The sequence below is a fragment of the Numenius arquata genome, chromosome 5 (assembly GCF_964106895.1).
Source record: "Numenius arquata chromosome 5, bNumArq3.hap1.1, whole genome shotgun sequence".
In the NCBI taxonomy this organism is placed as follows: Eukaryota; Metazoa; Chordata; class Aves; order Charadriiformes; family Scolopacidae; genus Numenius; species Numenius arquata.
The window spans coordinates 61781961-61795106 of NC_133580.1; the positions used below are offsets into that span (position 1 = coordinate 61781961).

General features: G+C 40.0%; 1 protein-coding gene across 6 annotated transcripts in view; it reads right to left on the reverse strand.

Moving 5' to 3' along the window:
- The window catches only part of LDB2 (LIM domain binding 2), a 221922-nt gene that overhangs the window by 39106 nt on the left and 169670 nt on the right, over positions 1 to 13146 (reverse strand). For all 6 annotated transcript variants that reach the window (XM_074148378.1, XM_074148374.1, XM_074148377.1 and 3 more), the window contains exons 4-5: positions 10623 to 10745; positions 8913 to 8996 (exon numbers count right to left, since the gene is read on the reverse strand). In XM_074148378.1, coding sequence (XP_074004479.1) covers positions 8913 to 8996; positions 10623 to 10745 — 207 coding nt within the window. The remainder of the gene's footprint in view (positions 1 to 8912; positions 8997 to 10622; positions 10746 to 13146) is intronic.

Genomic DNA, 13146 nt, shown 5'->3' on the forward strand with positions numbered 1-13146 from the left:
GCTGGAAAAGGTAACATGGCACAGGATTAAGGAATCAATTTGGGTAGGAAGGAATATTCAATATAGCATGGCTGTCTAGCTGTGCAGAACACAGTACCAGAAATGACACAATTCAGATGGAAACCTGCGTTAACACCTTGATAATGTCTTCTACGTCCTCTCTGCTCACAAGCCTCACGTATGCATCAGCACAGGTCTGGTTCAGCGCCTCGGCTCATCGGCACCGCTAGTGATTCTCCACGTTACATCCTATGGGTCTGCCTCAGGTGAGGTAAACACTAAGTCCTGGGATTCTGTTTATTAATATGTTGTTAATCAACAACACCTGTTGATATTTAACAGAAGGTAAGCCTACAAAGCAAAAACAATGCACAGATTTGCGTGGTAATGACCACCAGACAGACACCAATACTCATATGTCTGTACATTAAGCCGTGAAAAAGCTTACCCAAGTTTTCTAATAGGTTAGTACAAATGGAGAATATTTGCAATTAATCAGTAAATTACTAAACGGTATGTTTCATAGGGAACCTCTAAAAATGTGTGTTCCATTTATATCCATATGTACATATCTTTAGATAGGATTTTGTTTTTCACTTAGAACCAGTGCAATAAATCAAACCTTTTCTCTTTCTGCTTATTTTGTTTTCAATTCAAGTTTTGTAAATGATGGTAATCTGGTCTGAGCAAGAGTCTGCTCTAAGTTGTACTGCTGAAAGTCAGTAGTCACTCAACTGAAGTGAATAAATTTATAGCAGTGTGAGGCCATAATAGGTCAGACACAACCGCTATAATGTTCTCAAATCCAGAAGTGAAAAAAGGAAATATACAGCTTAGGATCTGTAGGATTCCCCAGCACTTTCTTGTCTTCTCCTTTCAGTGCTGGCAAATTTGGAGATGAGATCCAACTTCAATACAGATGCCAGCTGATATGAATTCATACAGCACTCAGGGAGCTATTAAGGGTGGTCATCATTTGGGTGGAAAGGACTAGAATAGTTTTTTCATCAGATCAGTCTCCTGACCCAGCTGTGACAGTGCTTGCACCAGTACAACGATGGTGACTGGAAGACAAATTGAGCTTTGTGTGTGCCGGTCTCTGAAAACCACAGAAATCCAGGACTATTATTCACTTTGGAAATGCTTGCTCTATTTCACTACTCAGAGTCAGGTTTGGTTTTTTAGGGTGTCCTGGTTCCAGCTGGAATAGAGCATGACATCTATGGTATGGAATATTCCTCTGGCCAGCTTGTCCTGTCTATGCTCCCTCTCAGCTTCTACGGGAAGCTGTAAAAGTCCTTAATATGAGCACTACTTAGCAACAACTAAAATAATACGCGTTATTGACATTATTCTCGTACTAAATCCAAAACACAGCAGCTACCAGGAATAAAATTAACTCTATCTCAGCTGAAGCCAAGACATAGGGTTTCTGTTGTGAATATAAAATGGTGAGATTACAGCAGAAAAAGTGGGAGCGTATGGACAGACAATACGAATGACAAAGTGGGGAGGCATCCTCCATACGGACAAGGATCAGGGCATCACACAAGAAAGATGAGAACTTTTCAGGAACATCCTAGAAATAGGACCGAACTCAGGAGCCCAGAGCAAACCTCCAGCATATGTAGACATGGAAAAGTCAAATTTGATCTTAAGATGCATCAAAGAAGGTCTCTCCAGCCAAGACGGGTAAGCAGTAATGCAGTTTTACCTATAGAAAGAGCGGCAGAGGAAGGGGAAGGGACAAGCAGGCTAACCAGTGAAGTTAACTACATACAGAAAATTATTTAAACAGATTATAAGACCTAGTTGCTTGTGATATCACAATAAATAGACTCATGAAATAATCTTTCTGAAGATTTAAAACACGAGGCAGGGGTGTGTGTGCGTGGTGTGTATAGGATTCACTTTTCAAATCAAGGGCAGACCACAGTGCTGCCACAAGCTTTCCACAATGAATACTTCAGGTTCTAAAATAACTGCTTCCAAGAACAAAGACTTGAACCACCAGCTTTGTATTAAAGCCTATTTCTTGACCTCTTCTGAGCACCCACCCCTCCCTGCATAACAATTTGCACCAAACACCCATGGATATTCAATATTAAACAACTAATTAAAATTTTTGCTGTTTTCATTGCTTTGAACAAGAAGCTGGTTTTGGCGTTTTCAGGTCTTCATACAAATCGTACCTCTGCAGCTCTCATTCCTAAACTTAATTAATAGTTATTATTATTTATGACTGCACTGCACACTAGTCCAAGCTTTAATTTGGTCTTCTAAAAAGAGAGCCTGTGGCTGTGTTCTTGGACTTTTTTTCTTCATCTTTTTTCTTTTCTGAAATAACGTTATTAGTTCAAATCTTGTAGCTTGTTTTTATATGGCTAGTGCTTTGTCTTTGTCTCTCTTTTTCTCCCTTTTATACCCTTCTGACTTTTTTGTTTTTAAACTGCTCCAACTTAACTTCATTCTGATTTCTTACTCGTGGATGCTTCAAGGACTCACATCGCTGATTATCATCTTTCCACTCTCATTAGTCCAGACCTTAATTTTATTTCAAAGGTCAGACCGACTGTATGTCCAGTGGGCACGGTAGCTGGCTTGTGTTCATACACAATATATCCTTCTCCTTAACTGGTACTTGAGTGCCCTTTGTGTGAAGACTGGACATTACCATCTCCAGAATACTGGTAAAATTTGCTAATTCTGCTAAAATCTCAATTTTTTTTTCTAATCACTTGCACTCTGTTCCCATTCCCCATTTTTCACTGACTTCTGAAATTCCTGCTACCAGACACTGAAGTCTGTTTCTGAGCCATAAGAAGCAGAAGTGGTGATTACCGCACCAGCTCACTGTACTCTCCAAAGTCTGGTTAAAAATTGCCATCTGATTTTTTTAAATGCTCTTGGGTTTGCTCCATCTTTTTTTTGTTTGTTTGTTTTGCTTCTCATGTGCCACAATTCTCCCATCTATAGAACACTTCATTTGTTTTAATAAAATACTTGGAGATCAATGGATGAAAAGCACACCACTATTATTGTTAACAACATGAACGTTATCTTTTCAACTCATGTCCTATCCAGAGATTGCTTCAGATTCCATCTTCTCTTCAGACATTTCTAAATCGGTGCTTCGTTCTCTGCCTGTCCCGTCTTCTGCAACTCCCATCTCGGCTCCCTTGTCCCACCCACTCCATCCTGACCACTTCTTTCTTAAAAATGTTTGTTCTGATCATTCCTGCTTATGATAGAATAACTCTTGATATAAATATTCTGTGATGTTGTGTCTTTATTAAAAAAGTAAAAAGCTAACATTTGACTGCACGAGCTGTTGCAAAGAATACATTTCTTCTCATTTATTATTCTGAAAGTAACATATAACACTGTCTGTAAAGCATTAGATGCATAAAAGAGAGGAACAGAAACCACTGTGATCATTACTAAAATAAATGCGAAGAAATTACATTACCAGAAAACCTTGGCAGAATCAGCTAATTATAGTTGGCACAGATAGATTACGGATAGCCAGCTATAGTCATCTGAATCCTTCTGTGAGAAACCTCAATTTTGACTGCATTTTCCTCGGCAGAGCTGCCCCAAGCTAAATTGGTTTAAGTTAAAAAATCCCATCATTTATAGGAATAAAGTCTACAAAATGTTTTGTCTGCTTTCAGCATCTCCAGTTCTGAGGATTCTTTAGAATTTTGACAGCTTTCATAGGAAAAGCTCCAGAATGATTAAACGATCCAAACCCCTTCCTCTGAGTGCTTGTGAACCCTTAATAGAACTTCTTATTCATACCCATCAGGATGCAGCATCTCGTTACATGATCCCATACTCTGTTGCCCTGACCCTCCCTGCCCCCCCCCCTCCCCATTCAGTGCAGAGCACAAGTAAACGCAGTTGCTGTGTGTAGGACTGCATTCCTACCTGCCGAAGACAAGGAAACGTGGCAGAAGCATGAAGCAGGGAACTACAGAACAAGGAAGGATGAGCTTAGAGTAACCCAACGCTGCTGTAACAAACTGACCCTGCCCCCAAGCTCTGCTGTGGTACTAAGTCATGGAAAAAAACATTTTCACCGGTGTGTTCCCAGAAAACAACTTTTTTAACTCTACAGCTAGCCTGAGACAACAGACTGCACCCAACAGCAATAGTTTTGTTATGAGTATACGGGATGAGATGAAATTCCAAGTGCTCTGCAAAATCAGGCCCTTGCTTTCTCAGAACGGCCACCTCCCCTTAGCTGACCCCTCCGAGTGCCCCGGTGCCACACCAGGAATGACGATGCCTCTTCAGCTGGTAGGTGCTATGCAGCCCTCAACGCCTGCAGCTGAGGAACTAGAGTGACACTGCAGAAAAGCCCACAAGGAAATGAGTAGCGAGTGCTAGTCATCCCCTGCGCCGCACGCGTCGGGGAGGCTGTGGGGAACCCAACGCACGACGATGTAAGTTAGAAGATGATGACATAACATAACTCACAAAGGGAAATGAATTCATGTTGCATGGAGGACTATAAATACAGCATCTCTTTTCCCCGAGTACCTTTGCATCCTTAACACGCTTGTACGCAATCCTTCTCCTGCACTGAAGATACACAAAGAGCAGTAAACCATTGACCAGACAGCTGCCACCAACTGTTACGTACTAGGAGCAAAATAGCTCCCAAATGTTCATATCCTTTCCGTGCATGAAACCGTATTTAGAAAAGCAAATTTCCCTGCATATTAAAGGAAGATGTTGCATGTGTGTCTATTTTGCACATGCAAAAGAAAATTTTGCATACACAATGGGTATACATACAATTGGCTTTTGATTGCAACGTAAGTATTGCCTTTAGAAAATTGTGTCCCATTAAATAATTCATATTATCCTCCTAGCAGAAGAAATCCAGAAGTGTCTAGTGAGGAACTAAATTAGTGAAAGTGGGAATTCAGAAAATATTGTCGTCTGTGTTGCAATAGTAACACTTTATTATTGGTTTATACAGCAAACAAACAAATTGGATAATTTGTAGCTCAAATAAGCCCTGCTTAATACAGCCATACAGGATGTGAGGGGAAATGGGAGTGTGCATTCCCCTGCCTAGATACCTCTCCTGACGCCGAGCAGCAGGGCTCTGCCACGCCAACTCTCACTTTGCAAAGGGCAGATGCAGATTTGGCTCCATTAACACCAATAAACTGGCCACCAGAGCAGCCCCACAGCATGGGGAGGATGCAGTAGCTACACCTGGGGAAGAGCATGAAGAAATCGCTCCAACCCAACCGGTGTGAGAAAGCAGAGGCAAATTTTCAAAACCTGCTGGGCAAGATAACTATATTTCAAGGCTTCGGCCAGGTAGTCCTGCCTAATTGACAGTAGGGGGTGGGTTTTTTTATAATGTCAGAATTTTTGAGAGAATAAATCATTTTATAGAAGGCAGCAAGAAACATTTGAGCTCCAAATTGTGAGTAGTACTGCTGGTATAAAGCTACTGTTTTTAGAGTACATTCAAATCCATTATGCACTGAAGATCTAAATAAAATAGCTGAGCAGCTAGAAAATTACACAGAAAAAAAAAAAAGAAGGTAATGTGTGGGAACTAAATTATTGTAGCTTGGTGGAAACTGTTCTTCTAAGTGTTACCTCCATCTTCAAAACCTGTAGAGGATTCCTGTTTGTTCCTGGACTCATATTGCCTGAGATTAGGATACAGGTCTTGGCCTTATGTGATAGTTTTTAGTATCTACTACTTAATGACTTGATGAGAAATTACATTTTAAAAAGATTGATATTAATTTAAAACCTACAAGGTTTTGCTCATTATTTCTAAGACAGCCTATTCAACTCCTAGTCAGCAGCTACAGCAAAGTATGCTGACCCCATTGATGAGGTAATCAATTATGCTGGAACAAAACAAACTAATAACTAGAAAGAAAGGAAGCCTATGGTTTTGTATAGAGCCAGAGAAAACAGGGAGAAAGAGCATTTGGCAAGTGACACAGGACAAAACATTTCATTTCCAGGTTCCAAGAAGATATATTTTAAATTTGTATTAAATATGATTTACAGAATCAATGTTCTTCTATGCTGGACAGCTTTACTTGGAGTGAATGAAGACAAACCAGGGCACGCGCCCAAAGCTGTGGCTCTACAGGCATGTGGCACTCTGGAACGGAGGTTTACATGCCAGCAACTGCAATTATCCCAACTAGTGATGATTTAGCATTCTGCAATATCTAGAGAGTAAAAAATCCAGGCTGTACCTTTATATCACAACCATCTGAAACCCAGGTTTAAATTCTGCCTTTAAAGAGGCTGCAGCACAGCTTGCTGCTGTGCGCACGTTGGAGAATAAAAATGATTAATTCTGCCCATCAGTGAAGTTTTCGCTTATGAGTATGGCAAGCCTTTGCTGTGTGCAGCAGAAAAAAAATTGAAAATCATTTTTATGCTTAGTTTCAAATCCTTATTCAAAACCATGTAACAGCACTAATTACTAAACACTGGGAAGCCTGAATAAAATATCATAAAATGCTGATTTAAAAAAAAACAAAACAAAAAACCAACCACAAAACAAACCACCTTAAACCTAAGTGCGTTTGACACATTTTTTTACTGCATGATTTCACAATCCCAAGTTCAGAAAAGATTTTCACGTTAAAATTAACAGAAGAAAGTAATTGCAAAAGAAGTAAATCAAAAGGGAAATACGTCATCTAATACAAGCTCCCATGATGAGCAGAACATCTGAAAAAAGAGCAGAATGATCAATTCCTCACCAGAAGAAAGACAGGCGCAAAGATTGGCTTTGGGAAAAGAAAAAAAAAAAAAAAAAAAAGATTTCCTTTTGGAATCACCACAGCAGGAGCCAGAGGAAGCTTTGCACCCAGAGACCTAATGTTGTCTGTTAAGCTAACAAAACTAGTCTGGAAGAGGAAAAAAAGTAAGACTTCATCTTTTCATCCCCTTCCACTTCACTGATCATCTCCCTAGTGCTTATCTTGATCCCAGTTTTCTTTTCTGAAGATTTTTTTTTCTCCCTCCCCCCCTTCCTTTCTTCCTTTTTTTTTTTTGATGCTGACAGGGGGAGCAGCATGGGTGCCTGATGCCAGCTGCGTCCTAACAGGGACCCTGCCTTTCTCATTTGCATTGTCACATTCAGCAATTACAGAATATGCCACAAAGGACCCAGAAGGGGTCGGTGATAGAGATGGTGCTGCAAATTCAGCGTGGCCTCACGGAGCCTGGCGGAGGATGAGGACTGAGCACTGCGGCTGCTGTGGGCCAGCCCAAAAGCTCACAAGTGCGTCCAGTTGTGCCAAGGGGGTTACAACCTCCAAAGAAGGGCAATGCCTTGTGCCACAGGAGAAATCAGAAAGAAAATATGGAAATAGTCTACCAAAAATAGCTGCTTCTTGCCCAGTTTGCCACGAGGGCGTAACACAAAACTTGGCGTGACCAAGGAGGAATCCCAGGTTGGGATTTCTGGATAAAGTGCTCTAGGATGCTTCACCACCAGACAGCGATGGTGTGGCTATAGAGATGTTGCCAAAGAGCAACAGTCACTCTGTATACCGAACCAGAGTCTAAACTAACTGTGAGAATACAATACACATAATATTGTACACAACATACAACACACAACATACACACATTATCCTTGTGTTTACACATGGAAGAATTCTCATGCAACGTATTATTCCTCTGAGGTTTTATGCCATATTCTTCTTTCAGTTACACTACAGCATAACTCAGACTATAATTTGAACAGTCACTTTTACGCTAACACCACAAAAGCAACAACCAGCAATGGCCTATCATACTGGGAGAGAAAGGACAACTACAGGCTGTGTGTAAGCCGTAGGGATACAGCGAGAGAGATCTCACCACACCTCTCAGTCTGCACACTGTCCCCCTTAAGAGTTCAAAACACTCTCTGGAGGTAGGACTCCATCCAGTGGGAAGGTGTTACAAAGATCATAGACCCAAATGATGTGCAACTAAAACATAGACTATCAGGTACAGCTCTACATCAGGCTGAAAACAACTAGTTTTTTCTTAGTTTTCGCATTTTCTAGTGTTCTTGTTATCTTAAAAAAGCATCTGGAATAATTACTCACACAATTAAAAGGAAAAAAATCAGATATTCTTGGCCAAGTTAGCTTGGTGCATCATTGAATAATTTGCCTCATTTTATCTACTCGTGGCATGTCTAGAAATAAGAAAAATCTGAATTTTAACCTTGAAATATGAACTCTACAAACCCGTATTTCAGCGTATGCATTGTAAGCCCACACCAGGGAATACTTTCAAAAATAAAAATAAACTTCCAAACTTTGAATGCACTTTAAGGGTCAAAAAGCAATGGGAACAAATGCATTATTTAACCATAAAAAACACACACTCGATTCACTGCAAGGCTGAGGAGGGAGCTCAGGCTCCCAGAGGCAAGTGAAGCGAGGACTGCTCTGAGGGGCTGCTGCGAACGGGGCTGGAGCTGAGCTTTCCCTCAGCCTTGCCTCTGCCTGAGAGAGGTGGGGAGGTCGAAGGGCTGGAGAAGACGGGCAGCCCTTAAGAAGAACGAGCTGCCATTTTCTCAGGAACAGTGAAGCAGAGAGGAAAAATGGTGGGGAACTTCTTGCTAACAAAAAAATGAACCCATTATTCAACTCAGAGAAGAAAGACCTTTAAAAGCATTGGCTACTCACACATTGCTTCGACTCCATGACAAAATTCTTATCCTTTTAATGGCGTTTTGTTACCAGCTATATCTTTATTACAGTCTCTGTGTTTCTCCTTCATCCTCATTAAGAGTAAGGTCCATTTCTTACCTGACCGTCACAGGCTCTGCTCTCATTACCTTGACTCAAAGCTAGCAGTAACTTTTAAAAAATGCTCACAATAATCATCAGCTGTAGTATGCTTACCCTGAGGTAGTTGAGGGTGAAGTTTGTCAGACCCATTCGAGTGATGTTTTTGGACAGCTGCTCCAGCACCTGAGGGTCTTGTGCCTAAACAACAGAGGAAAAAAGAATTTTCACTTTGCTTTTTGTCTATTTGTTTTTCTCTGTGTGTTTGGTGGAGTGCAGGGAGGGTTCTCTGGAGATGCTGTTCCTATGGAAAAAAATACACATTGATGCTAAATTTATGTCATAAGCTACAGAGTTCTATTTGCACATGAAAATGCAAACCCTTACGAAATTGGAGCAGAATAAAGACTGTTTTCCAATACCTTCTTTCTGTCCCTACCCATTCAAGAGACAAACCTAGGAGGTCCAGTCACACACAGGGGGGCAAGTGAGCAGAGCCTCACTAAAGAGCTTTCTGAGGGATCAGAGTACACTTTGAGCCTTCCATTTGTTGGCTGGGAGTCCCAGGAGACTAAGCAGATAAAGGCAGGAGTAAAGAAGGTATTGCTTTCTTTTCATGGATCAGAAACTGAAGCAGAGAGAACTCATCGAGGCACCTTCAGCAGAGCTGACCACGTAAGTGGCATTAAGCGCAGGCTGGAGAACCCTTCTGATCTAAGTTATTTTCCCAGAATTAAACAGGAAAAATGCAAGCACAGTCCTTCTCTGACCCTAGCCATGAGCTTTACCTGTGAGACCAGCCTCCTCTTTAAAATGAGATCAATCTCATTACTAAAATTAATACCTGCTGGTTGCTGCCTAACCTGGTCCACTCTCTTTGAATTGCAGCCCTCTAAATACATATTGTTGCTCATGGCCATCCTCATTGTCCCTTAATGGGATGCTGTTGAAGAGTTCAGAAGATCAGCCCTCTAAAATAACTCTGAGACAGAAACAGTGGGGCAGATTTTCAAAGGTATTTTCTTCAGGCCTGTAATAGCATTGCACAAAAAGGCCAGGCTGCTTAAATTATTTAAAATTCCTCACCAAGAGTATCTCTTTATCTATGGATATCTAAGTAACTTGATGTCAAAATATGGGCACATATTTGGGCCTGTGTTCTTACCCTCTATAAAACCATAGTCCTGCAATTAATTTTGTATATGGAACACTATGAATCTGAACGATTATACAGTGCAGAACTGAAACTGGCAATTAGACTCTGTCCTTTGTTTCTCCCCAACAATTTACTTTATAATAGTTTGACTTCAACCTGTAGAATATTTTATAATTTAATATTCCATTGTGTGTGTTTTCATGCAATTACACCAAAAAAAAAAGTGTCTTGAAATGTGAAAAAAAAAATCTGGATTAAAATTCTAAAGGTTTCTAAGTAAATATAAGGTAATTACTAATTTTCTGTCTCATACAAGGGTAACAGTTTGCTTAATTTAAAGATTAAATATAATTCGTACCTGCAATGATGAAAATTCACTGAATTTAGTGTAGTTCATATCAGTAAGAAGAGATTATGGACCCAAATCATACAGACCACCAAATGGGATTAAAAGAAAAACTATGTGCTAAAATAAAATGAAAACATAGCAACAGTGGCAACAATAGAGCACTGGGAAACAAGGGAGCGATGAAAGAACTTGTAAATGGATGTAGTTGCAGGCAAAACAAAATATTTATAGTTAATTGCCTTGGGTGTGAAATTTGCTGGAGTTCTTCATAAACCTAATCTCATCTCTTTGCATTAGGTCAAGTGAAAAAAGGATTACTTACATGCATGGCTAGGATGCTGCGTGGGACTAATTCTCTGTACTGTCTAATAGTAAAGTGCCATGTTTTTATTCTCATAAGATCATCAAAAGTAAACTCCAAGATAAGACGTCCTTCTGTGCACACCTAGAATACACAAAATGCATGAAATAAATTCCCAGGAATTTTGTTTTTGGTGGTATTGTATCATCGATTAAACAACATTCAAAAATATCAGAGCAGTATTCTATTGTTCATCTCTGCTAGATTAATTGTTTTTCTTTCTCTTGGGGGGGGAGGGAAACAAATATGGGAAAAATTACTTCATAGGCCTTACCACAGAGACAGTAACTTATAATACTATAGATTTTATAGCATTTTACAAACACAGAATGTTGTGTACGCTAAATCATATTTATTGCATCAATTCTCTTTGCCTTGCAGTTCGCCGCTGCTAATTAATGACTGACCCTCACAGCGGAGGTGGCTACGGTGCAACTGCACACACTTGACGTCAAGTTGCTGAACCAGTCATTCCCAACCTGTTTTATGTTGCCTTTTCCTTACAATAGCTTGGCATATAAACCTTCCTTTCATCTGCAATTGGAGTAAAGAGAGCCTTGAATGCCTGTGGCCAAACCTGAATTGTCTGTGGCCAAACCTGTGGCCAAATTCTTTTCCTTCTTGTCTTTTCCAAGTATCCTTGTCTTTTCCAGGCATTTTATACTGTTTTTATTTTTCATTTCTTATCTATTTTTATTAACCCAAGCTTTCCAAGGAAAACCAGACGGGGTGTCTGCCATCGGGCAGGTTTGAGAGCCAGGGGAGCAGAGAAGAGGTTGCGGTCATGGACAACGGAGCTGCTTCCACAGAAAGTGGCTCGCGCAGCTTTGCGAGGGGTCCTGTCTGAGAAAGGAGAGAAAATATGGGGGAAATAAATGCAGCAAGTGGTTACTACCTGGAAATGAAACGTAAAAGAAATTACTGGGGGCTTTTAAACAACTGTCCACAACTTTATGTGGAAAAAGTGCTGTGGCTGTGGTGGTCTTTAAAGTGCAAAATAAGTGCCCAGCACAGTATCCTGACTGGAGTACTGTAAACGATGCATGATCTGAAAATTAACTCCCTCTGTTGTTGATTTTTTTCTTTCCATTGGATATTTAGACTTACAAATCCTATTCGAAGTAAACTTGCAGGCGCAGGGCACAGAGATATTGTGGAAACAGGGTGTAATGGTTTTCAAACTGCAACTATAATGTTAATACAGCTAATATTTGATTGAACAACTCGCCATCCTAGATTCAGTTGAGTCTGTTGAGCCTTTTTACAAGCCCCGACTCAGACTCGACTGGCTCCCACTTGGGCAATGTGTGGCTTTTCTGGTTAAGAGTTCACTTAACGTCATCATAGCTTTTCCTCCTGGTTGTTTTTGCAAAAACATGTAGGCAATTTTAACAGGCATACTATTTAGAAAAATTACTGTAGACCTATGAATGAGAATCTTGCAACAGGTTCTAATCTGCCCTTTTCAACATACCTTACTGATGCTTTCAAATTTTTAATATGACTTATTTAGTCACTTGACCCTGATTTTTATTTTCTTATCAGTTGCACTGTGATAAGGAATTACACAGGGGTACACGTGTACACACAACGATTCATACAAGAAGAAAACATTTTATATTAATATTACTGTGTTGAAGCCAAAAATGCTGATTACTGACCAGTAACCAGTTTAAAGTATTTTTTTATAATAATACCTGTGGCTTCTCAAATGTTTCTTCTGATAAGCTCAAAACGCCACAGCTCTTAACAGATTTATTTTCTGCACTGGCATTAACAAATTTTAATAGAAAAACTGAAACACATACCTCATATCACAGTGGTAAAAATTTATACATCTTATAAAGGAATTTAATTTCCTTATGTAGAGCAGAATTTTACGCATTGTTTTTAATCAATAAAATTGACGCAGTTCTTATTTTAAATGGGTCTCTTTTTAAATTTTTTTTTAAAGCTGCCTTTTACATAGAATCCAAAAAATCAAAAGGGTCTCCAATTAAGAAAACATTTTCTGTTGTGCTGAATTCATGTTACCGTACTGTGAGCTCTGACATTTTGTTTCTGTGGTAACCAAAATCAGCTGATTAGTTGGCATGGCAACAGAAAAGATGTAATCCCAGCAGACACACTCTAATCAATGCCCCCAGCACAGATGGTCTCCGGAGGATCAACAAGAAAGAGGCTGGCAGGCATTCAGTATGTCACGTGGTTGCTCTAGACTAGGCCAGGAAAAAACTAAAAAAGAACATTTCTCAAACTAACCAATAGCTTTTTAACCCCTTCATTGCACTTATTAATTGTAGGAATTTCAACTGCTCGCACCTATGAAAACCAACTGTGGTCCTGTGCCTTATTGCTCAGAGTCTCGCTCTCCTAACACCAGGCATCTTTAAAAACTCTTCCCCTCTTGCTAATGACTGTTTCTCACACCTGAATCTGTGCTTGAAAATAAACATAAAGCTTACACAATCTGGGAGATGCCTGA